Source organism: Falco rusticolus, chromosome 10 (genome assembly GCF_015220075.1).
Source record: "Falco rusticolus isolate bFalRus1 chromosome 10, bFalRus1.pri, whole genome shotgun sequence".
In the NCBI taxonomy this organism is placed as follows: Eukaryota; Metazoa; Chordata; class Aves; order Falconiformes; family Falconidae; genus Falco; species Falco rusticolus.
Window position 1 is genome coordinate 17,546,593 of NC_051196.1, and position 22,672 is coordinate 17,569,264.

Consider the following 22,672-nt stretch of genomic DNA (forward strand, 5'->3'; position numbering starts at 1 on the left):
TATTTGTTATTGTTACCTTGTCTGTGAAGTACAGTACATGTCAACTACATGAATAACCAAGCAAGTATTTATGGTAGTAAACTGAACCCAAAATAACAGTCTCATTTCATTGTTTCCCCCCTCATTTACGTGATTTTAATAGAGGACTCAAATCAGTCTCATAATGCTGAAAATGTTTCCAAATAAGATGTAAATAATTTCAGTTTTTTCTAACCATTTTCCTAATGCAGTGACATGGACTTCTCACTTCAAAAAACCAGCACTACAAGCTCTTTTTGTCAGGTACTGTAACACCTTGAGGATAAAGCTCTTTATGTTAAATACAGTGTAGTTGATCCAGGTTGAAAATCATAAGGCACGTGTTTTGTTTTTTTTTAAACCCACATGTTCTGAATTATTGTTACAATCGTGCTATCTGGATAGCCCATCATAGCTACTGGTATTTTTTTCATGGTTTTGGACAAAAGGAATGAAAGACCATGAAATGCAGAAAAAATACAGAAAACCAAGAACGAAACAAAACACAACACATTGATACAACGTATGCTACAACAGCAATGATCAGATCTTCTCATTTCTTTGACCAACAAGACATTGACAATTGCAAAGCACTCTTTGTTTTGCACTGTAAATACCTGACTTTATTTAGATACACAGATGTTTATCACTGGATTGCCACAATACCTGAAATTAAAAAAAAACAACAAACCCCCCCCCCTTTTTTTTTTTCTTCTATCTTTTTTAACAAAACAAAGCTGCCAAGTAATTGTTGTTGGAAAAATATGAGAGAAATAATAGGTAACTACAAAAATGATGAACTAGAACAACATCTGAGAAGAGAATAACAGTTAAGGAACATATGAAACCAAATGGCAACAGTTCTAGGCATTTATTCCAATATCTTAGAAAATAAATTCTTCATTGCATCACCATTTAAAGATAGAAAAACAAATTTTTAAATTAAGCCAAAAGAAGATGTGAATTGTTTCCTTATGTTTTCTATTTTAAGCCTTGTTTATTCACAGTACAAATATACCCTGCTGGTACATTTTTTTAGTCACAAGATGCACAGAGTCTGATCAGGAGCACTGTCTCCTTTCCTCTGTAAAGCTACTCTGCCCTACAAAAACTCCAGCCCCCCCCCCCGCCCCCCCCAACTTTTCAGTCCCTTATTAAATTGCAGAACAGATCCAGAATCGAGTGCCTTATATGACCAGTAGTACTAAGTTCAGAGCATGCATCCCCACACACACGCTCAGCCAAGGAAAAAAATATTCAACGAATATTAGAAATCCACCTTAAGGCAAATAGATATGTATTTTTCTCCCTCTGGCTGAAAATTTTTACTTTTCAAATTTCAAACATGAATCTGAAATTCAGCAAATGCACTAACGTTCGGCATAAAAAATGCTTTAACCAAAAAGAAGAAATAAAAAGGAAATGTTTTTCCCAACAATAAATCAATTATTTTGCCTTAATTCTACCTACATTTTGTTAAAGCATTTTATGCACTTTCAATAACATCAGATTGCAAGTTTTTTGGCAACTTTTTTTTTAATAAAAATTCAGACAGTGTTCTCTGTTTGCAAACAGAACCACAACCTTAGTGCAATATTATATTTATTTCTTACAGTAATTTTGGTTGCCATACAAGAGTATTAAGGATTGGGGAAAAGTGCAAGTTACAGGAGCTTGATTTTTTAATCAGTTGAAATAAGAGGAATTAAAGCACAAAAATTACAGCAACATAGATAACGTGAACACAAGTTGTTACACAAACTATAGCGAGAAACATATTAATATCTAGAAAAGAAAAGAAAAAATGTAATGGAAAAATTGTCAATATTTGTGGCTCATACACATAATCATCGCCAGATCAACTGGGTAATGCTTTTTAAGAACTGAGAAAAAAAAATAATCACTATTTTTATTAACTTAAGTACCACAAATAATTAACTTTTGTGATATGTAAATTCTGTAAATCAACAGTCACATCTAGTCATTTTATAATATATGAATTAAACTGAAAATGTTCTCAGACACCTAGGGAAAGGAGTCTGTGCAGTTATACACAATTTACATCTTGTAAGATTTTGGTATTGTATACACAAATATTACAGAAACTAGGCATGTAAATGCAATTTATTTAAATTACAGTATATAAACAAAAGTTGATCCTAAAACCCAGAATATCATAACATATTTCATAGATCTCTAACAACTTTTTTTCACTATCATAGTAGCATGAAATAAATGGGTCTTCTCTCCTCCCCCCAACATTTCCAGACTGATGAAAATACTCGGAGGCAACGTCGTATCTGTTACTATTGCTTTCTGTAGCAAAATCATCACACAGAGCTAGAGACCAATTCATCTTGGCAGAGGTGTATTTTATTGGTGAAAGTAGGTCCTCTCAGGTCTCCTTACCTTTACTTTGTAAGACACAATGTAAAAAATAACTATTCATTAGCTCTTTAATGTGTTAAACCTCTTTTCTACTAATTGTATTGTACCTAGTCTTTCAGTACCTGAAAAGATACATGAGCAAGAAACACACCTGTGTAAGAAAGGGATTACTGTAATTTACCGTGTATGTCAGCACTCGTTCAACGTAAATTCAACAAGAAGGTTGTGATTAAAAAGCAGCTTAAAAGTCAACTTCTACGTTTTCTTTTACTACTGTATTTTCTAATGTTATTTTCTGGCACATGTTTATAGAGGTAATATCAACTGTACCCAAAGAAACAAAAAAAGAGCATGGCATTAGTGGTTTATTTACTGAATTCTGTCATATCACCAAATGGAAGACAATGATGGCTAAATTACCATTTTTATACTTCTGAAAGTATTTGATGGCCTCAAGTTGCCTGTATTGACTATCTGAATGAAACTGCCATTTTCTACACCACCTATGGAAAAATTCAGTACTCCTGAAAGTAAAATGCCTTAGTACTTGAAATTTATTACAAGATTACTTGGAACTTTCAAATACAAATATAGTGTAGTAACAGATGTTAAGTCAAAAGATTTGTTGTTCCGTAAAGGGGGCAGGAGGCTAAATAAGTTGCTTTTTACGAGTATCCAATGCGTTGGTAACTATAACCACTTTTGAAGAAATATTCATCCTCCTTTGTAGAAGTTCTAGCAAAGATAGAAAATATAACACAGCTCTGCTGGTTCAGATGCATCCAAATGAGGTTGATTTTAAAAAGGTCAAGACTTTATAATTATTCCACAGAAATAGTAGTAAACCACAAAAGTTTTTTTGTTTGTTTTTTTTTTTTAATGTTTTTAACTTTCTAGCACTGAAGTGGCACAAAGGCTGCCCAGTAGACCAGCCACTTATTTTCTTAAAATATTGTGCTTATAAACTATCTGTACAACTATTTAAACTTGCAGTAAAGAAAGATATTTAAAATGCTAAACTTTATGTACTCATACTAGGGCTGTTGCAGACCTAATTAGACACTTGTTTGTGAGCAAAAATAATCACAATAAAAAAATTAGAGATAGGCTGGACCATATCAAGGACCATATCAAGGAAAGAAAGTTCAGGTACCTTGCAAAATGTAAGAGAACCTGAAAGTATGGTAGGTAGGCAGTCTAGCCATCCACACACAATTTACCCACCTTGAACATCTTGAATATTATGTCAATAAAGAGCTACAAAACTCACAGATATTAAGAGGTGTTAATTACAAGGGGAGTTCAAACATGCAGAGAGAGACTTGTTAACTTTAAAAAAAAAAGGAAGAAAAAAAAGTCAGATTAACCAAATCTGTGTGTTTCTCCCCTGCTGACTGAAGTCTCCTGGAAAGCTCTCGAGCTCTGTTACCCCAGCACCCAGCCCATGCTTGGCCACAGCCACCCGCTTTCTAGCAGGGTGCACACACCTCTCCTGAGACCTCACTAACAGCCGTGCAAAGAAATCACTGGTGGCTGATGGGCAGCATCCAGCTCCCCCTGAAGTGCTCAGTCTGCTGCCCTTGTCAAGAAGCCAAAACCTGTTAACAGCGATAAAAATGAGAAACTGGATACCTCCCCACCTCCCCTGGCCCTTGGAACACATGCATTCCGAGACGCTATACACCTCTTTCCATCTTGGCATTACCTTTTTACCTTTTTCATTTTTTTATTTATTTTTTTTTTAGAAGCTGAAACATTCCCATTTCTGCTAACAGGCTGAAGTCCCTCTCTCACTTAAAATACTGGCAATCTTCCCACTGACTTCAATGGGAACATTCATCTATCTTTTTCTTCTTTCTTGGCCCGATGTTCAAAATAGCTAAGCACTTACCACTCACTGAATTAAACAGCATCTCCCAGGGTTCAGCGTATTCAAGTATCTGACTGTGAAGTCCAAAAGACGTGTCTGTACATAACCCCAAATTTTTACTGTCTCGTAGAGTTCATATTGCAACTTAGCAGTAGTTTAGCTGGTTGAAAACTGGGGGGTCTCAGGTTCAAACTAGCTTCATTTTGTTGTACCTCTAAGTGTGCGTTCCTCCTCAGTTTTTTATGCAACGTCTGCATCATCTTACAGGTCAAGTCAATGGAGCACGTATTGAACTTGTTCTGCCACCTTGGAAGAGTGCTAAATATAACTGCAGAAATAAAGAAATACCAGGTAAAACAGAGCAAGGTTACCTTTGAACTAATTCCAGCAGAACAACCAGCTTCACTGCCAAAAAATCAGAGCTAAACTAGTAAAAACCAGTATTATGAACCCCTGCACCTGTCTCAATATTGTGCCTCTGCTACTAATAAAAACGGGTTTGAATGGTAATGAAGCAATCTGTCCTCTTAAAACGAACTAAGGGTTGGGGAAGGAAGCCTGCTCGGAGACTGAATGTCAGGAAGAGTAGACAGTGCTTTTCAATAAAAAAATGAAACGCTGGCAATTTTAAATCGAAAGAAAAGTGGTATGTAATGGTCCCAGCAGAAGGGCATTATCAAGAGATAGTATTTTTGAAGTTAACAATTTTCTCTCTCTCTCTCTCTCGTATCTCCCCACAACTTTGAAATAAAATGGCCCCACTTGCGTAACATATTTAGATTTATGTTTGGGCATGTAGCACAGTCTGCATTACCTGAGTACCAGGAATTGAACTGGTGTCCCCCGTCCCGTCCCTGTCCCCCCCCATCCCCCCCCCCCAATTTTGCTGGCACTCGCAGACAGACAAGGCATTTGGGGTATTTCAGTACCAGCCCATCTCTAGTTATCAACAGAAGTTTGTGAGGCAAAATAGCTATTCTTATCTGTCCAGCAGCTGTTTCAAAGCTCTTTCTATGTTCATTCTGTGCCCAACTCTAGTCACTCCAAGGTCTATCAGATCTTCCTTTTGTAGATTTGGTAAATGAGTGCCATCTATTTCATTGTCCATAAATGTTTCTTTATGTTCACCTAAGTTTAGACTTTCCAACCAATCTGCCACATCTGGTTTAGTCCACAGGTGGACAGGCTTAGTTGTAAAAGGCTTATTTGAGATTGGCTGTTGTAATATTGAGGGAGAAGGAGACCTGCTGCGCCCTGTGGTCAAGCCAAATAAGTCCCCTGAAGGGGGCTGGCTGGGTAGGCTAAATACATCGGACAAAGTTGGAGAAGGAGATGAAGCTGAAGCAGAAGCAGTCAGAGGAGCAGGCATGATGTCTTTATTAATCTCTGTTGGTGAAACCACAGGGCTTGGAGCATGTCTTGCTCCTGAGGTCCTACTGTCATAGTCTGGGGACCTGCTCTGCAGTGTGATCGGCTGGCTGGTTCCAGGTCGGACAGTAAAAGTGATTGTTGTACTTCGTGTACCTGAGACAGTACTCATGACTTCCGTGCTCCTGAAATTGTAAACAGACATGGTAAGTTAGGTATATCAGCCACCAGCTGAAAGGTTGTCCATATCAACATGTGGTAAATACGGTTTTGGAAAGCTTGAAATTTTTCATTTTTTAATGAGCAACATCAGGTTAAAAGTACTAAGACGGTATCATTAAATCTTTTCCATAAAACAATCATCAATGGTAAGCCATAGTTAAAAACAAAACCTTTCCTTATGAGCAGGTCAGAAAAACACTTTCCAGAGCACATTCTTCCTTTTTGAGGCCACGCCAAATTAACTCATGGTTAAATAGGAAACACCGAGTGGAATAAGCACACGAGCACTTTGTGCTCCCCATGAAGAGCAATCATGAGTTGAACCTCGCTTCACTGTGCATAGGGGGGGATCTTTCATTTCAGTTTTAACCTACCAGTTTTACACATAGTTAGGTAACATAGCTAATAATAGTAATTACAGAAAGTACTGGAAGCATTGGATTTTGGATCTTTGGGCATCTACACAGTGAATTTTACAGTACATTTGCATTTTAGGATCTGTTTGTATTCCCATTTGTTCACGGAACATGCTCTGCAAGCACCTCTTATTTCCCTTTCTGTTCAGCTGGCCTTTTCATGCTTCAAAAATATAACAGTCCTAAGGTTCATAAAAGGTCTTCTGTGTCCATTTCCTTCTACACAGAAATTATACTGTGGCAGTTTCACTACAAAACTTAAGGAGACAAAATTCTTGTTACTGTGCATGCCCAGAGGTGATGTAGTTACGATCAAGTCACTGGCACCTCTCTCTTGCCTAAAGGAAAAGTGAGATTACAAACCAAGCAGGCATGAAACTTGCCGAGAGGGCAGCTCTGATGCCAGGGCTGACAGCGTGGGTGAAGGAGCAGATGAATCTGCTTTTGTCTACTGGCTATAGAACAAATTTAGAAGCAGAAGATCCAGGTTCAGGTCTGTTCATATCATGAAAGGCTTAACACCACAGCCCTTACTTCTTACGAGAAATGTCTGCCAGTCAGCCTCCACACTTGAGGATCTTCCACAGAACCCCTGGGTACCTTATCCTTCGGAGTTTTTCACTTTAAAATACCTTGCCAAGTAGGAAAACCTTCAGACAACTAATTTCAGGCACTTCCAGACCAAAGGAAGGATTTATTTCTCCTTGAAGCGAAGTCACAGACTCCAGAGGATGACCTGGAGGATGCCATACTTAGATTTCTAACCCAGACCTTGACTGAAGCCCTCTGTATCTGAGTGCAGATTGTCCCCAGGCCTGACCTGCCATGCCAGGGCAGAACTGATGATGACTTGGGTGCACGATGTCAGATACAAACGCTTTAATTAATAATGCAGATTCACCACTGTGCAGAAATGATCTTATGGAGCCAAAGAAATAGCATGGTTCTAGAGCTGCTGTATTTAAAATGCTGTTATGGAAGAAACTGGTCTCTTCCTAAGTCATTGCTTAAAGATTTTGTGTTAATTGTCACCAAACGAAGTAGCAAAAATGATTCACACAGCAGAGGTCAAACCCCACATCTGTTCCCTCTGAAGGATGTCCCTCACCGCTAGATCCTTTTTATAAATGAGAGGCCCTCTCATGCTCCTCTGCCTTAGGTAATCACGACAGCTTTGCTCCTCCCTTTGGAGTGCTGCGACTGCTGGGAAGGAGGACATAGCATGCTGGGTTGTCCTGTCTTGCTGGGTCTGCTCCCCAGTGCAATGTGATTGTGAACATCCACGGAAGGGGAGTGACTTGTCTTTGGTCACCCGCATCCTGAACAGAAGAGTGGTTAAAATCTCAAAGAAGACGATGGTGGTACCAGCACTTTCTCATCATCTACCCTAACCCATTCCCCCTGTGAAGTACTCATCCCTTACCAAGAGGGACAAATGCAGGAAGCTAACCTGAGGCACTGACAATGGGCTATTCATCCCTTTGTCTCGTATGAACCTTACTGTGGTCCTGGTAGTGCTGAACTGGAGACCTTCTTCAGTGTTTCCTTGCTTTGCACCTGGCTGTTGTGAGCCCTGGTAGCTACATATTCCCTGCATCTTGTCTGGGGCTGTGGCACATAATTAACAAACCTAGATATCAGGTAACCTACAGCACTGCTACACCAAGATTCAGAGCATGCTTGTACCACAGCGAGTCTCATTCAAATGAAGCTCCAATACCTTGTTATTAGTAAAGCACTAAGAATAACTTTTTGGAGAACGTACATGTTGTTCACATGAGCAGTCCCACTGTTTTCCCATAAATTGTTCCATATATTTCAATAGGAACAGGGGAGATCTTTTTGAGAGTTGAAAGATTGGTACTTCACTTAAAACAGTAGGAACAACACTTTTAGCACTTAGGTCTTTGTAATTTAACAAAGAAAGGAAATATTTGGCAAGGTTTTGAGTGTTTCCTGTTATTTTTTTTGGAGCTTAATGGCTCTTGTTGTCTTCCAGGACTGGAGCTAAGCATTCTTACAAATAAAACGTCTATGGCAAGAAACTATTCAACCCTGCTAACCAAGGGGAGCAAGTTATTCCTACCTACTTCAACTCAGGAGTCTCATGTATTTTAATAAGGCATGATAGAATTTTAAATCAACAAAAGACCTACTTTGAAAAAGGCTGGGCTAATGCCGTCCTAGTGCTTGTGAGAAGAGCAGGACAAGTTTTGTATGAATGTGGAAGTATCTCCCCATCTCTCTGTTACCCTTTTACTTAACTTTCCTGTCTTGCAAATACTAGAATTTACGGTTTTATTCACACCCATTGTGGCAATATCAAATGGATGATGAAAATCTATCTTCTATTGCGCTAGATGCTGAAAGATCACTTCTGTTACTTGACTGACAACTCCAGGCTCAGTGCACACCTTCTGCTTTGTAACTCACTTTTGCTGCTGTTTCTCTGTATTGTTCCTTTCATAGACTCCCTGTTCATCCTGGCTCAGGAAACCACTGTCACTGTTCCTTTAAAGAAAGTATATTAAGTCAGTAAAACAAAATCCCGCAAAGTAAACTGTGTGCTCTTATTTTAAGTATTCCTTAGACTAGTGTTACCTAACCTTCTTGGAGCCACGGGCAGTAATACTGGGTGAGCAAAGCAACACAGGCCACGTTGCACTTTGCTTTCTGTCAGCCTGGATCAAAGTAATGGCTTTGCATGGCTACAAGCAATATTAAAGTATCTGCGGGCATTTTGCTTTTTTCAAGCCATAGGTTCTGGACTACTGACTGTTAAAATACATCTTTGGAACAATGATAAGATTTTTTTTTTAATTTTAGCTGATTAATGAAGTTTCAATACCATCTCAGTTTGTAGCCACATCAGTACTGAACCTGTCTTAAGTATTAACCCTTTTATCAGAAAGCTCAGAGCACGTTAGCATTAACAGCCTTGATCCTACAGGAACACACCTTCTTCAAGAAAGTTCTTGGGAACACAGACAAGTCTGTGAGTCAGTATGTGTCCTCACTGCTGCAACAGCAGTCCTGTTTAGGACGAGTCTGAACCACAGCAACCTGAGGTCACTGCTGCCTCCAGAATTATTCAGCACCCTGCAAGCCTGAGTATGCGCTTGGTTCCCAGCTGCTGTGCTTCAGCCCGCTCTGCTACCAGCTCCGCAGCCTCGTGGCACAGACACAGCCCTCCTGAAGGTCATGCAAGTCTGCTGAAGCCCACAGTTGCATTTTCCGGCTTTCAGGTTGAAATCTTCTATTCCAAGACTCATTTTTTCCCTTTCTTTTACCTGCCGTGTGCCCTCCAGCATGTTACAGAGACTGTTGTACTGTAATTGTAATCAAAGAAAAACACATGCTTATTTGTGTAATGCCTATGCATCCTAAATTATAATTTATGCCATCTCCAATACAATCTGTGATGCAGATACAGCCTTGAAACCATTAGCTGTCTTGCATTTTACGGTTGATTGGTATCCTGGTCAATAAGGAGCAAGCGCATTCCAGCTGGAGAGCCGGCATGTTTTTGTTGTGTTGTGGGATTTCCAGATTTTTAATAAGAGCAATTTCTCATGCCTGATTTGATCATCTGTTACACTAAACAGATTAAATCCATATTAAACCTACCTAACCCCAAATTTCATTTTAAAAAGGTGAAAAGTCTGATAATTATTTTAAATAGAATTTGCTCTATTAGTATCAGCATATGGCAGTAATTTACAAACATTTGCTGCTGTAAGACTGCACTGATTGCAATGCCCATTATGTTGCCTCATATTAAAATCACAATATATAATTCCTATGTCACAATGATGCAGCCTCCAAGTATAAAAGTCATCGACACAGCTTGTAGGCAAGAAATTCTTTTAGACTTTAAATTAGATTTGCAGGATTCAAATTTACTGTTAACTTAATATCAGAAGCAAACCAGTGAAAGATGGCACACTGCACCAGCTCCTAGGAGCCTCCCATGTAAAAAACAAAACAACTATCATGCTCTCATAGGAGCTGTTTTATCCTGCAACTTGCCAAAAGATTTGCTGTTTCTGACAAAGATCTTTGTATTAGAGGAAAAAATCTTAACCACCAAGAAAACTAGTGAGTGAAATGAGTCTCTACATAAAGGCACTGCGAGAAATTAACTTTTTACAGATTTTTGAGAACACAGACCCCAAACTTTGCCTTTATCTCTTATAATATTTTTACTTTATTTTTGGATTGTCAAAGGAAAATTGTATGGTAGGAAAGTAAGACAATAATTGTCTGTTTGGGGGAAGATTAAGAACAAGGGCTGATGTGATGACTGGCAGGATACAGAGCTTCTTATAATAGTGTTATTTTACTGAGAAGAACTGAGAAATGGTTACTGCCTATTGCAAGTAACACTCTGGTTGGAGTGAAGAATATTCATTAAGGTCTGTGGGAGTGTGCTCAAGAACAACAGTTTCCATGTAAATGGCACAAATGCCTGGAAACTGGCAGTAAAGGAATGGTGTTGATGAGGGGCAGAGGACCAGGAGACAACCTCAGCCCTCTCTCCTTGAAGAGCTGCAGGAAAAAAGGTCAAGGGAAGCTGAAAGGAGAAAGGGGGAAAACCCACAGCTTCCAAGGATGAAAGACTCGACTGTGATGACCGCAGCAGACCTTGATTATTTCAAGGGCTAGTTTGTCTTTACTTTTAACCTCCCATAGGTATGTAAAACAGCACTAATCATCCCTCCCCTCTCCTCCACCTCCACAAATCCAGCAGAATGTGGACACAATTGAAAAACTTATTTAGGTGCTCAGACCTAGGTTCAGGAATCTGGTCTTGAGTGCTCATGTTATCAAAACATTTGCTGAATACTTCTCTGATGGAAGTCGCTTCTTTTTTCAGCTTGAGAACTATTTCTGGTTTTAGAATGGCTACCATTTCTGGATTAGGATGGTCTAATCCACATTGTACTTTGTAATGAAATCATTGTACTTTGTAACGAAGTCAACACCAAAATCACTAAAATGCAATAACAATGAGTGAGCATTAAAAAGAAGCAGAATGTACAACACAGAATACTCTATGCTTAATGGTCGTCACTTACTTCATGGTACTTCAGCATGACCCTCTTCTGACAACAGCAGTCATGACAGCAAATAAAAATGACAAAATGGAATGACTGAAACACTGCAAAAATTACGGACAAAGCAAGCAATCCCGTGATATTGGCTGACAAACGGTTAACAACATGAAATGAATCTAATGGGACAGCAGTAAAGTGAAAAATCAAGGCTTGAGAATTATCCCAGCAGATACATATTTCATCATCTGTGAAATCCAGACATCCTTTACAATAAATCAAATGTAGGATCAGCCCCTGTGCAGGACTTGCTACTCAGTTCAGTTCTGCCTTACCTGTTTGTGAAATACCAGGAACTTTTCCAGATAATATAAAAAAAAAATCAGAGATGGAGAAAAACCCTGACCATAGGCAGTTTCACTTTTAAAACTTGTTATGCCAACACAATACAGGTTATTTTTCTTAAAGGACTCGATCCTGCATGGTTAAGCATCCTTCATCACTCCCACATTTATCATGAGCATTTCCCACTACTAGGAGTGACACCCAACCTGCCCCAGAGGCCACAGGGACATGGTGCAAATGCAGCTGGAGAAACATAAGCACCATCTGAAACAGAAATAGTTTCTCCCTATGGCAAAGCTATTGATCATTTTGGTATGGTGATGGTAGAGCGCAGCAGCAGTTGCTGTTCATTATTCCTTACTAGTACACTGGAGTTGAGGTGGAAGGATGCTGTTTTCACTGGGGGCTGTGGTTTTTCTCCTTTGCAGCCACTGGGTCTATTCTGCATTAATCACGCTGACATTATTCAGTCGATCTCACAGGCTTGCACTTGATCATTATGTTGCTAAGCGACTGCTGGGTTCACAGACAGAGCGAGCACTCCTCCCTTAACCTGATAAAAACCCCTGCATTAGTCTTCTCTCCATTTCTTTTATCAGCTCCACGTAAAAGTCAGTAGCCTTTCAAGTGAATTTATAGCACCACTATATTTATAGCATCATAGTCGATACTACCATCACCCATCCCCGTCCCCCTCGCCTCACCGGCTGACAGCAGAGCACGACCTGCCGAGCTGTGGGGCTCCCCCGGGCTGGGTTTTCCCATCTGTACCTGTGCGTATCCAAATTCAGAAATGGGATTCGCGACCAGAGCTCATAACTGAGGCTTTAGTTCAGGGCATTTGGGTCAAATGGAGCCCTGTAGCCCAACACCCCCAAACTTTTCTGTAAGGAAGGATGGGCACAAACGGAGGAAGTGACAGTCAGCTGGTGTGGCCCTACTACATGGGGAGACCAGGTAAAAATCTGTCACCAGAACTGATCTCCAAAATTTCTTAAAGTAAATGATGGCCAAAATTGGGAGTGGGATCTGGAGCTCTGTTCCAAAACACTTCTGATCAAACCCTTTAATTATGCTTTGATTAGTACAAAGTAAGCAAGCACAATCTTTTGCTTCTTTCTCATTTTCCTTCCCCTACCATTATCCTTCTTCCTATCCCACGGTTGGTCACTGCCTTGGAGAAGCAGATGGCTTCCAGACAAACATTTCCATGCTCTAGTTAAAAATCTTGAAACTCTGTGTCTCCATAAGAACGAAGGAAAACTATAAATACACTGTAAAATTATCACTAAACCAATGTGCAGAGAGAAAAAGCAATTCTAGGGTCATTTTTTAATGTAATAATTGAGAGAGAAATGCTGCTCAGTACTGTAGAACAATCTCTTCCTAATCTTCACTTTTCAAAAACAGAAAGAAGATATTTTTATGGGTTTCTGTAACAAGCCATTACCCAACTATCTATAACCTAATTCACCTCTATGCTACCCTAACAGGGCAAACCACAATTGTATGTCTACTGGCTGTGCAAAAGTAACTCTTAAGTGATATTTAGGATTCCCTATCTGGGCTATAACTTCCTGTATGTCCCTATGAGCAAATACTTATTTTTAATTTCATCAGGCTGCTAGTGCTGTGAAGACAATCCAACTGAGTCTGTGAACTATGTTCCTATTTATAACACTTCCAAATATTTCTTTTTGGCTGAAGGATATGAACAGGCGTACTCATTTTTTAGCACTCTTCCTTTAGCAGAGCTAACGAGTTGTTCTTTAGTTTAGCAGAATCCCTGCTTTCCATGAGCTAAAATTCCTTGCTCCCTTTCTAATGCTATCTCACAGAAAAGGGCTACAAGCTCCACAACTGGTTGTCCTAGGCTTTACAGTATCAGAAAAAAAAAGTCAAGAAACTCTAAGAAATTTAGCTTTAAAATTTAAATATTAGCTTAAATACATGGCATTTTGGCAAGATGGTATTCCTTGGTCACAATATTTGACAGCTTTGTAAAAAACTGTGTCAGCTGTGCAATTGGGCTAGAAAGGCTGTAATTTATTTAACTTTCTAAAAGACAAGGCAGGAGTACAAGCAGTTTGAAAAAATGTGTTTGCCTGGGAAGCATTTACCATGCATCTGTCTCTTTTATGCAGGCACCTTTGAGAACAGAAGTAAAATTTAATGCAGACAGTTCAGGGCATAATCATACATAGCACAACAAAAAGAAATCAGAGCATTTTCTCCACTGTGATTAATTTTGCTATTAGCCACATGCTCCCTCTTTCATACTCTTTAGCAAGCACAGAAATCAATCCTCTCTCATCCATCCGCAGAACGCGGAGCTGGTTAAGGTCAGAGAGAGGGGAAGGTGCCAGCCTTGCTCCAGGGGCTGTCAGGAACTGGGCACAGGCGCAGCCGGGCAGACACCACCTAACAACCCACCGCTGGCTTACAAATAGGACTTCTGAGTCTAAAGAGTGAACTTCTCCATTTACAACTCTCTACCTCACTCGTGTGAGGATGAAAAGGAATTGCCTGCAGCACCTTTTACAACATATTTTTAATATCTGTAGATAGCTGGCTCTCTTCTGCTGTCTGATTTATGACTTAGCTTAAAAAAGAAATCCTGAGTAACCTTTCTGATCGTTTTAGTATCTTCAGTTCACTTCAATTAAAAAATTATGTAATCATATCAGTTTTGAAAACAGAAGGAAACGAAGTACAGCTCTCTTACCTTCCATTCCCACTGGGAATTCTGTGGAGGTGTCATTTTCTTCCACAGTCAAATAGCAGCCAAGAGTTTTGCTGCTCTATGCCACTGACAGCTTTTCTTATTTATTACCTGATAGGTCTTTTGGTATTGTTTTATCCCAAGGTCCTCTCTCTAGTTTGCAAAGATGCCTGTTTGGGTTTACTTTTCAGGAAAGAAGTAGGATTTCAGCCACGTTGAAATAATGTTTTCTGTGGGTTTGGTTCCAAATTGAGTCTCTGTATTCCATAACGAAGACTAGGTAATTTGCCAAAGCTGAATTATAAGAATTAAAAAAGCTAAAGGACAGAAAAGCAACAAAACTTTCTAACACTGTCCAAGTCAGATCATTTTCTAAAATGTAAAACATATGGGACTACTCTTGCTTAGATGACAGGGTTTTTTCTCCAATAAAGTGATATAATAGATTTTCAATTTTCTCCCCAGCCTTTATACGTGTTTAAATGTTTTTTGACAAAAATGATGTATCTCTATTTGCTTCTACTTTTCATTTTCCTCTCAGTAATGATAATATTTTGACATACTTACTATATGTTGTAGTCGCTAGCCTCAGTTATTTTCTAATAAAAAAGAGATGCTAAAGATCTCTACTGTATCCTGGAAATAGCTATCAGTTTAAATATAAAAGATGATAAATAATATTATACATATGAAGCTAGAGGCAACATGTTCATGTAGCTTAACAAGAAAGCTGATCAAAGTCTAGCAGAAATGATATTCTTGAAGGCATGAGAAAAATAATATGAAATGAAACTGTCAGCGTCATCTGCAAGACAAGATACGTAAATTCAAACTTAGCACTTGTAATTTTATGCTTGCCTGAAGTATTCTCAAAAGCGTTCACTTGCTGTGCACACTTTGTTTAAAGACTGTCTTCATCAGGCAGCCAGTATATATTGTTTTTCTTACACAGTTTCCGTAACATTTTATTTCATGTATTAAGGCTTTTCCTGTACAGTCAACTCAATTTCTACTCTGTTTAGTCAAGTGTCACTAACAGGAATTCCGGAATTTCAGTGGTTTTCTTCCATCCCTTCATTCTAAAAACTGTATAACCTCCTTACCTCCCTGTCACCAGTTTGATGACTTCCATCTTGCAGGAAATAATATGATGACCTGACGCTGAGGCTTGTGATCACCCTGTTTTCTGAATGAGTAAACTTTTGCAATTAACAGAGCCAACCTCCCCTAAAACCAAATTATCTTCATGCATGCAAGGAACGGTAGCTTTTCAAAGGCTGAGTTAGTTATTATCCAGCAGAATAATTCCAGTAAAATTTGCTTACATGGTACCTTTTTTAAAAAACAAAGTCAGCACTGCATTTCTGCAAAAAATGCATTTCTATGAAGTCAGGCCAAACCATATGCAATACTTCAGTAAAAGGTACATTTAACTACTATAGGTAAGGCCAAACGATTGCACACCACAAAAAGAAATACCCAGGCTCTCAATAAAACTAACAAAATATTTTTTTTCCATAATGGTGGATTTCATATCATGTCCATATTCCACACAAATGTGACTACACAATTATTTGTATATTTACCCAATGTTGTCTGACTATGGTAAGATACTTATCAATTAAGTACCTTTCAGAAACCATTTACACACAAACGTATTGCACTGCGCTATCAGGGATGCTGCTGTTGGCAGCAATGGGCCACCTCCTTGAACCTGTAAACATCAGAGACTATTCACTAATAAGCGTGCACAACAGAAAGTAAGAACTTAAACCCCATAACACTAAGTGGTAGAGATGCTAAATTAACTTTTTAGTAGTAACATGAATAGCGTAAAGAGATTTCAGTGGGTGATTTTCTAAGATAGCTTTATACTTCATGGTAAAGTGGATTATGAGAGGTATCAGCATGAATCAAACGACACCACACAGTGAATGCGAGTAAGCCTAGGCAAAACCACTTTTTTCACCTATCTGAAGCCACAATAAGTTATAGGACTGAAGAAAAATTAAATTAACACCACATTTTAAAAGAAATTTTTTAAAAGACAGAAATAATACTTAAAAATACATCTAAGTAACTCGCATCAAAACAACTGAAACATTTGTGGAAACTGTCTTTGAAGTTGGAAAAGACTAAGAAAGCTCCTGTCCTATGGTGCAGACTACACAGATGCTGTCAACGTACGAAATTCTTCCCCTCTGTAAAATTGTTTGTCATAGACTATTCATTATGCAAACATACACAATAAAGAGTACATTCTTCTTTAATCTATGTGATTTACAGGGGAAGTTAGTACAGGGATGGAAAAAATATCAAGTCTTCATTAGAAAATTACCCGGTTAATTACATTTACCTTGTACTGAGACTTGCAGTTTTTGTTCCAGTAGGTGACTCCAATCCTTCCCCTGGCTTTGAGGATTTCTCTCTGTTCATTTGCTGGAGTATTGAGTTCAATTCACTAATAACATTAGCCTTTGGGCCTGAGAGAACTGGGCTTTTCACCTCCGTCACATCACCCCATAGCTTAGATGTCCTTTGGGGAACAACTTTAGCCATATTGGGCTGTGCACTGATCGGAGGTGGGGGTGGAGCGGGAGGAGGAATAACAAAGCTGTCTACAGTTTCTTCAATTAGCGCGTCCTTGTAAAGTGCATTGCTTTTGTTGATTATGGGCTTCATTTTTGGCTTAGGAGGTACTGGGGGTTTGTCCACCAGAAATGTTTGCCCATCTGCATAGACTGTACAAGTATCCACGTTCTCACCCCCTTCCGAGGATAAGGTAGAGATGCTGGACACCGTTGAGATAGTGCTGGTTGTCTCTAAGTGATGGTCACTACTACTTCGACTGTCTACCTCCTCAATCCCAGAGTCAGTGACGTTATCAAAGCTGTCAGGGGGTGGCAGAAAGGAGGCAGGCAAACAGTTTGAAAGACCCACTTGCTTTTTACTGTCTAAGGAATCTGTTGACTGGCTGGGGGCAAACGGTGCAGATGAAGGCGTGCCATTTTTTCTTTGCTTAATCAAGTCTGTTAGAGCTGAACCGGGAGCTGCACGGTCATCGGGGATATCAAAGCTGTTGGCAAACTCTAGTGGGGGTGGCAGTGGCTCAGTAAAAATAAACTCTTCATCGATATCGACTGATGCTAAGGGTGGCGGAGGGATGCGGAACGGCAAGATGACAGGGTCGTCGACAGAGCTCGCTGCTACAATGGTTTTGCAGGGAGATGCCGGTGGCTCAGATGCAGCAGGCACGTTCAGCTCACTTTCTGCTTCCTCACTCCCCTCTGGCCTCTCTGGAGGGGAGTTTTCAGAGTTTGGTTCCATTTCTGCTCTCTTTTCCTCTTCATCTTCGGGCGTATCATCTGACTTGGCTGTGTCCACGGTATGAACCATTAACAAGCCAGCTGACTTTTGCTGTGAAGTATCCACAATGTTTATCAACATGTTCTTCTTCTCCTCTGTTTTCTTCTCTTTCCCTGCATCTGTTTCATACTTGTTCTCAGTCTCCTGCCGTCTCAATGGGCCACGAGTATTTTGCCTAGTGACAGTAGCAGTAACAGGAAAAGTCGTTTCAATATTGGGTCTCAGCTTTGTATCGATGTAAAGTGGTTTATTAAGGTCAGCTTTAACAGTGTCTCCTTTGCCTGGAATCTGCTGTGTTTGTTCTTTCATGGCTCTGTCCCTGGCAGAGAGAGCGAGGGCTAGTGGCGAGTTTGGATCTAACAGCTTTCCTGTGACGGGGTGAACGTAATTATCTGAGCTGGATGTATTTGTGGACTTAGCTGCCACCGTACTGTTTTCAGTACCTTTCGTTTTGGACGAAGCATTTAATGTCCTTGAATCACTTTGATTGCTGGGTTCACTGCTATTAAAAAGATTTTCAGGCTCTCTAGGTGCAGGAATTGGAGATGGTGACATAAGCTGTCTAAAACCATCTTCACTACTAAACATTGCTTCATCGGTAAATTTTGATTGCCTCATACGTGGTGTTGGTGGTGTTAGTCCAACATCCTCGTCTCCCAGGTCTGTGGAAAGGAAGGCTGGAGAATTACGCCTTGCTTCCAGCCTCTTTTCCCTGTCCCTCACTGCTCCAGCAATGGCTGCTGCAAATGGACTGCTGACACCTAAACTATCGTCGGGGCGGAGTTGCCCAGGTTGCTCTGAAGACTGAGGATCGATTTCCATGCTGCTGCCTTGGCTGCTTTTCCCACTGCTGCTGGTGGATGGCTCTTTCACAATAATCGTCGGGATTGGAATAGAGCAGGTCTTTTCTGGACTGTCTTCAACATTGGATTGTTTCACCAGCATCCCCTTCCGCCTTGCTGGTTTGGCCGGCACATAAACTGCTTTGCTTGCAATCTTCCCAACCTCAGAATATGGGTTTTCTGGCATCTGACCCCTCTTGTTCCTGAAATTTGCCTGAGATGCAGCACTCCGACTGTACAGGTCTTCAGAGTCCAGAGAGTATCGGTCCAGTTCCCGTCTGTAATAGATCCCTTTGTCCCTTATCATTGTTCCCACATTCTCAGGCCTAACCAAAGAAATTTTTGAACCTGAATTCTGATTAAATGGAGGTTTAATAGTTCCATAGCTCCTTGATGTCAGGGATTTGGGCGAGTTGTACAGAGAAGGAGAAGGTGGTGGTGGTGAAGGAGGTAAGGACTGTGGTGGCGGTGGGATATCTTCAGAGGTGTCAGGCATTGAAAGACTTCTGGTAAACTTCAGCATAGGAGGAGCCAAAAACTGCCGTTCTTCCTCTGTTATTCCTAAAAATCAGAAAGTATATTTAAAATGCTGTCTTCCACTGGGATCCCTCATACTGTATTATTTCTGTAGCCAACCTAAAATGCCAGGGTACACTTCACATGACATGAGGCATATGCAAAATTATGAAAGAGGTCTTTCGGTTGATTCCTACCATAAGCATTCTTTCTTGTTGAACTTCCAGAGACCCAGATGCCAGAATTAAAAAGGATGCTACAGAATTTTAATGAAACTGATCAGTGATGTGTAGGCAAATGCTTTGGGTTTATGTATCATCAAGGTAGCTGTAGAGAAGCACATTTTCTTTGAAAACTATTGAACAGGGAAGACAATCTGTGCAGAAGAGTAGCTTATGCCTTATTCTAGCACTCCGTAAAAACATATAATAATGCAACTTAGAAACCTAATGAATTTTTAAGGTGCATTTGAAACTTAGCAAAGGGACTGCAAGGATTCTATTGGGGAAAAAAATCATAATGTTTCATTTCAAAAGATGACATTCTATTATTACAAATACGGCTTTTAACATAAATAAACTGGGTAATATCGGGATCATTTAGATGCTAATTTCACATCAGCATAATGTGTTTCTGAATCAATAAACATTGCTACCAAGAACAAAGCAAGGCGAAATTTAGTCCACTCTTTTTTTTTTTTTTTTTGTAAAATCATCTATTGTCATAATTTGGAATGAAAAAGAGGTTAATTTTATTCCATTTGATCAATAAGGATTCCTTGGTAAACTACACACCATTACAATCGTTTTGCCTCAGTAACAAAGGAAAAAGGAATAGTGTTTTGCCCCAGGTAACGCATTGCAAAGGGCTTGTACTGATTATGGTTTTTTTCCTTCTCACTGCCTTTCCTTGTTTGGGGGAACATTCTAAAGAGAGGAATTAAATTTAATTCAATTCCATAATACTTGCCTACTGCCATCAAAGCAGAATGTGGAAATTACACCATCTTACACACACAAATTTATTTTCTCATGAACTTTGTATAAAAATTAAACAGTCATTCACTGAGGTAAAGATGTTAGAGAAATATGCTTTAAGAAAGAAGCGATGTTACTAGAAATATGTGATTAATGCACAAGCAAACTATATATGAGAAGCATTTTACCTATCGATTTTTGTCTTCTCATTGTACCCCGAGGTATACCCAGAAAAGGACCTTGAGGACTCCCTGGTACAGTGGGCGTCATCACAGCAATACCCTGTCTCTCATACATGGACTACAAAAAAGCAAACAAAAAATCCCACAAGCATTAAAGTGTGCAAGTCTTTCTCTTACATGTCAATAACTCTTCTGTCATATCTGCTAATTCACCATTCCTTTTACTTAGAATTCTTATGGAAAATAAAAAAAACTTGGTATTATTTCGGGAGGAGGTGAAGAGAAAGGGAGGGCTGGGCTTTACTTACATGTTCATAAAAGACAACAGCTGTAAGAGGAGTTAGCTGAAATTATTTACAAGGCAATATGTTAAGTTTCTGGCACACTTTGTGTGCTGTAATAAAAATGAAGCATAAGCAATTGCATTTTGTTTTATTCACTTCCAAAAACCTAGCCACGTGCTGCATAGCTATTAACGTTCACTCTGCATCAGGCTATATGCTCTCTTCACTTCTGAAGAACAGACCTGTTCTTGGAGTTTTGCACAGACTCAAGGTGTCTTGCGCAAGATTACACTGGCAGTCAGCATCTCAGCTAGGAACTGAGGAACACTACCTGAATTGCAATGCACTCAGCTGTTCCTTCTTCCTGTAAGTCATCACAAAACTATTCATTTTCTGCCTCCTACAACAGCCTTAATTTCCTTGACTCCCAAGCTGCTTAAGAACAACAAAGTGCTTGTATCAGGACTGATGCTCTTTTGGAGGGGTGGGTAATGGAAAAATACATTTAAAATGCAATAAACCCAATTATTTTTTCACTTGCAGAGTTCTGTAAGAGCAAATTCTGCAACTGAATAATCCAATTTCAGAGTTCTGGAGTTAAAATTTTTAATATGTGTTGTAGTATTAATGTCAATCCTTCCCTTACAAATCATCATGTATTATTTAATCAAGATATTATATATACAATTAGGAATAATGAAAACCTGCAGTAGGAGAAACCTTCACATTAGTGGAAATTGCGTGGCTGCACTAACTCTGGTGCTGAAAGTGAAATGACGTACCTTGACTTTCAGCAAACTTTTTTAGCTCGGGTTTAGTGTTGTACTGACACCTTCAAGTTCAGAACTTACTGGCATCTCACCAGCTCAGACTACAGGCAGAACAAGTTCACATCTGTTTGAATAACACTGAGGTAGCAATGTCGTCGATGTGACAGTCTCAGAATAAATATAAGGATATAATGAGAAAAGTTTTATAGTGGTAAGTAGACTGTTCTGTTAAAAAAACATTATTAGAAACGCAGAGTAGACCAAGACTTAAAGTTACAAGGTAATAAAAGTAAAATGAGTATATAAAGCAACATTTGTAAATTCATTTCTGTTGTACGCCTTGCACACTGCCAAAAGACCCCCTCCAATCAGTTTCAGAAATTAAAGCAGTACTTCATAGCTACCACTCACATTCATATCTGTAGCTGAGGGAAAACATCTACTAGAAGGCCGCTGTTTAATAGTTGCCACTCTTGAGTCCACAGTTGCATTGTCTGCAATTCTTGATGGCTTGGAAACTGGTACTATTTCATCCACCTTATCTGTAATATAAAAGTATTCAGTAAAATAAATATAATTTGTCCAAAACCTGAAAATGTCAGTATTGCAAGGTCAAAGGAAGAGATTTACTTTTCAAAAAAATGCAAAGAAAAAGTTTTTTTGGCATTTTAACAAGGCAACGCTTCAGCATCATAAGTCGTGCAAGCCGAGCACTTTTTATTGCCGCTACATAACATGCATGCTTTAGTTTTAAGCCTGCATGCATTTAATGTTTACTTAGTGTGACTCGAAAAACAATCCTCTTCTTCAAACCTTCAAAATGTGAAGGGAGAATATCTATATAGAAATGGAAAGAAGACCTTTAGAAATAATGAATCTGTACAGCACTGTTTCAAATAGAGATAAGCAGACTGTACTTAGTCATCAGAATTTCAGTGATATTTTGGACAATAACAAGTACTCCAGAAGTGCTCTTTTATGCCTATTCTCCTATAAGTAATCACATCCTGATTTACTAACACCCTTGGATTATGATTAGCATTAGAAACTGCATCATTTGTTTAAATGAAACTTTTATATGTATTTTTTATTTTAATGACTGGACAGTCCAGGAATGTATTTAGTTGTGGTCAGAAACAGACCAAATAGGCAAAGTCCAAATCTGATCGAGAACTTCAACATTTGGATTTGGGATTCTGATCTACCATATGATGTGATATTAAAATACAGGAAAAACTTTAATCAAGATCTTCCGAAGCTGAGTGTTAGTTTTAGCCCCATCTTCAACTTTGGTCACAAACAAGGTTTATCAGCATTTAATACATAATGTTA

General features: G+C 39.2%; 1 protein-coding gene across 9 annotated transcripts in view; it reads right to left on the reverse strand.

Annotated features, from left to right (window-relative positions):
- Positions 1–874: 874 nt before the first annotated feature.
- The window catches only part of SHANK2 (SH3 and multiple ankyrin repeat domains 2), a 354,838-nt gene continuing 333,040 nt past the window's right edge, over positions 875–22,672 (reverse strand). For 6 of the 9 annotated variants that reach the window (XM_037402227.1, XM_037402230.1, XM_037402229.1 and 3 more), the window contains 4 exons: positions 21,752–21,882; positions 20,293–20,404; positions 16,760–19,172; positions 5,157–5,829 (listed from right to left, as the gene is read on the reverse strand). In XM_037402227.1, coding sequence (XP_037258124.1) covers positions 5,256–5,829; positions 16,760–19,172; positions 20,293–20,404; positions 21,752–21,882 — 3,230 coding nt within the window. In that variant the 3' untranslated portion in view covers positions 5,157–5,255. Of the gene's footprint in view, positions 4,605–5,156; positions 5,830–11,360; positions 11,388–16,759; positions 19,173–20,292; positions 20,405–21,751; positions 21,883–22,672 lie in introns of those variants that run through there. The other 3 variants (XM_037402233.1, XM_037402231.1, XM_037402232.1) reach the window with 3 other exon arrangements.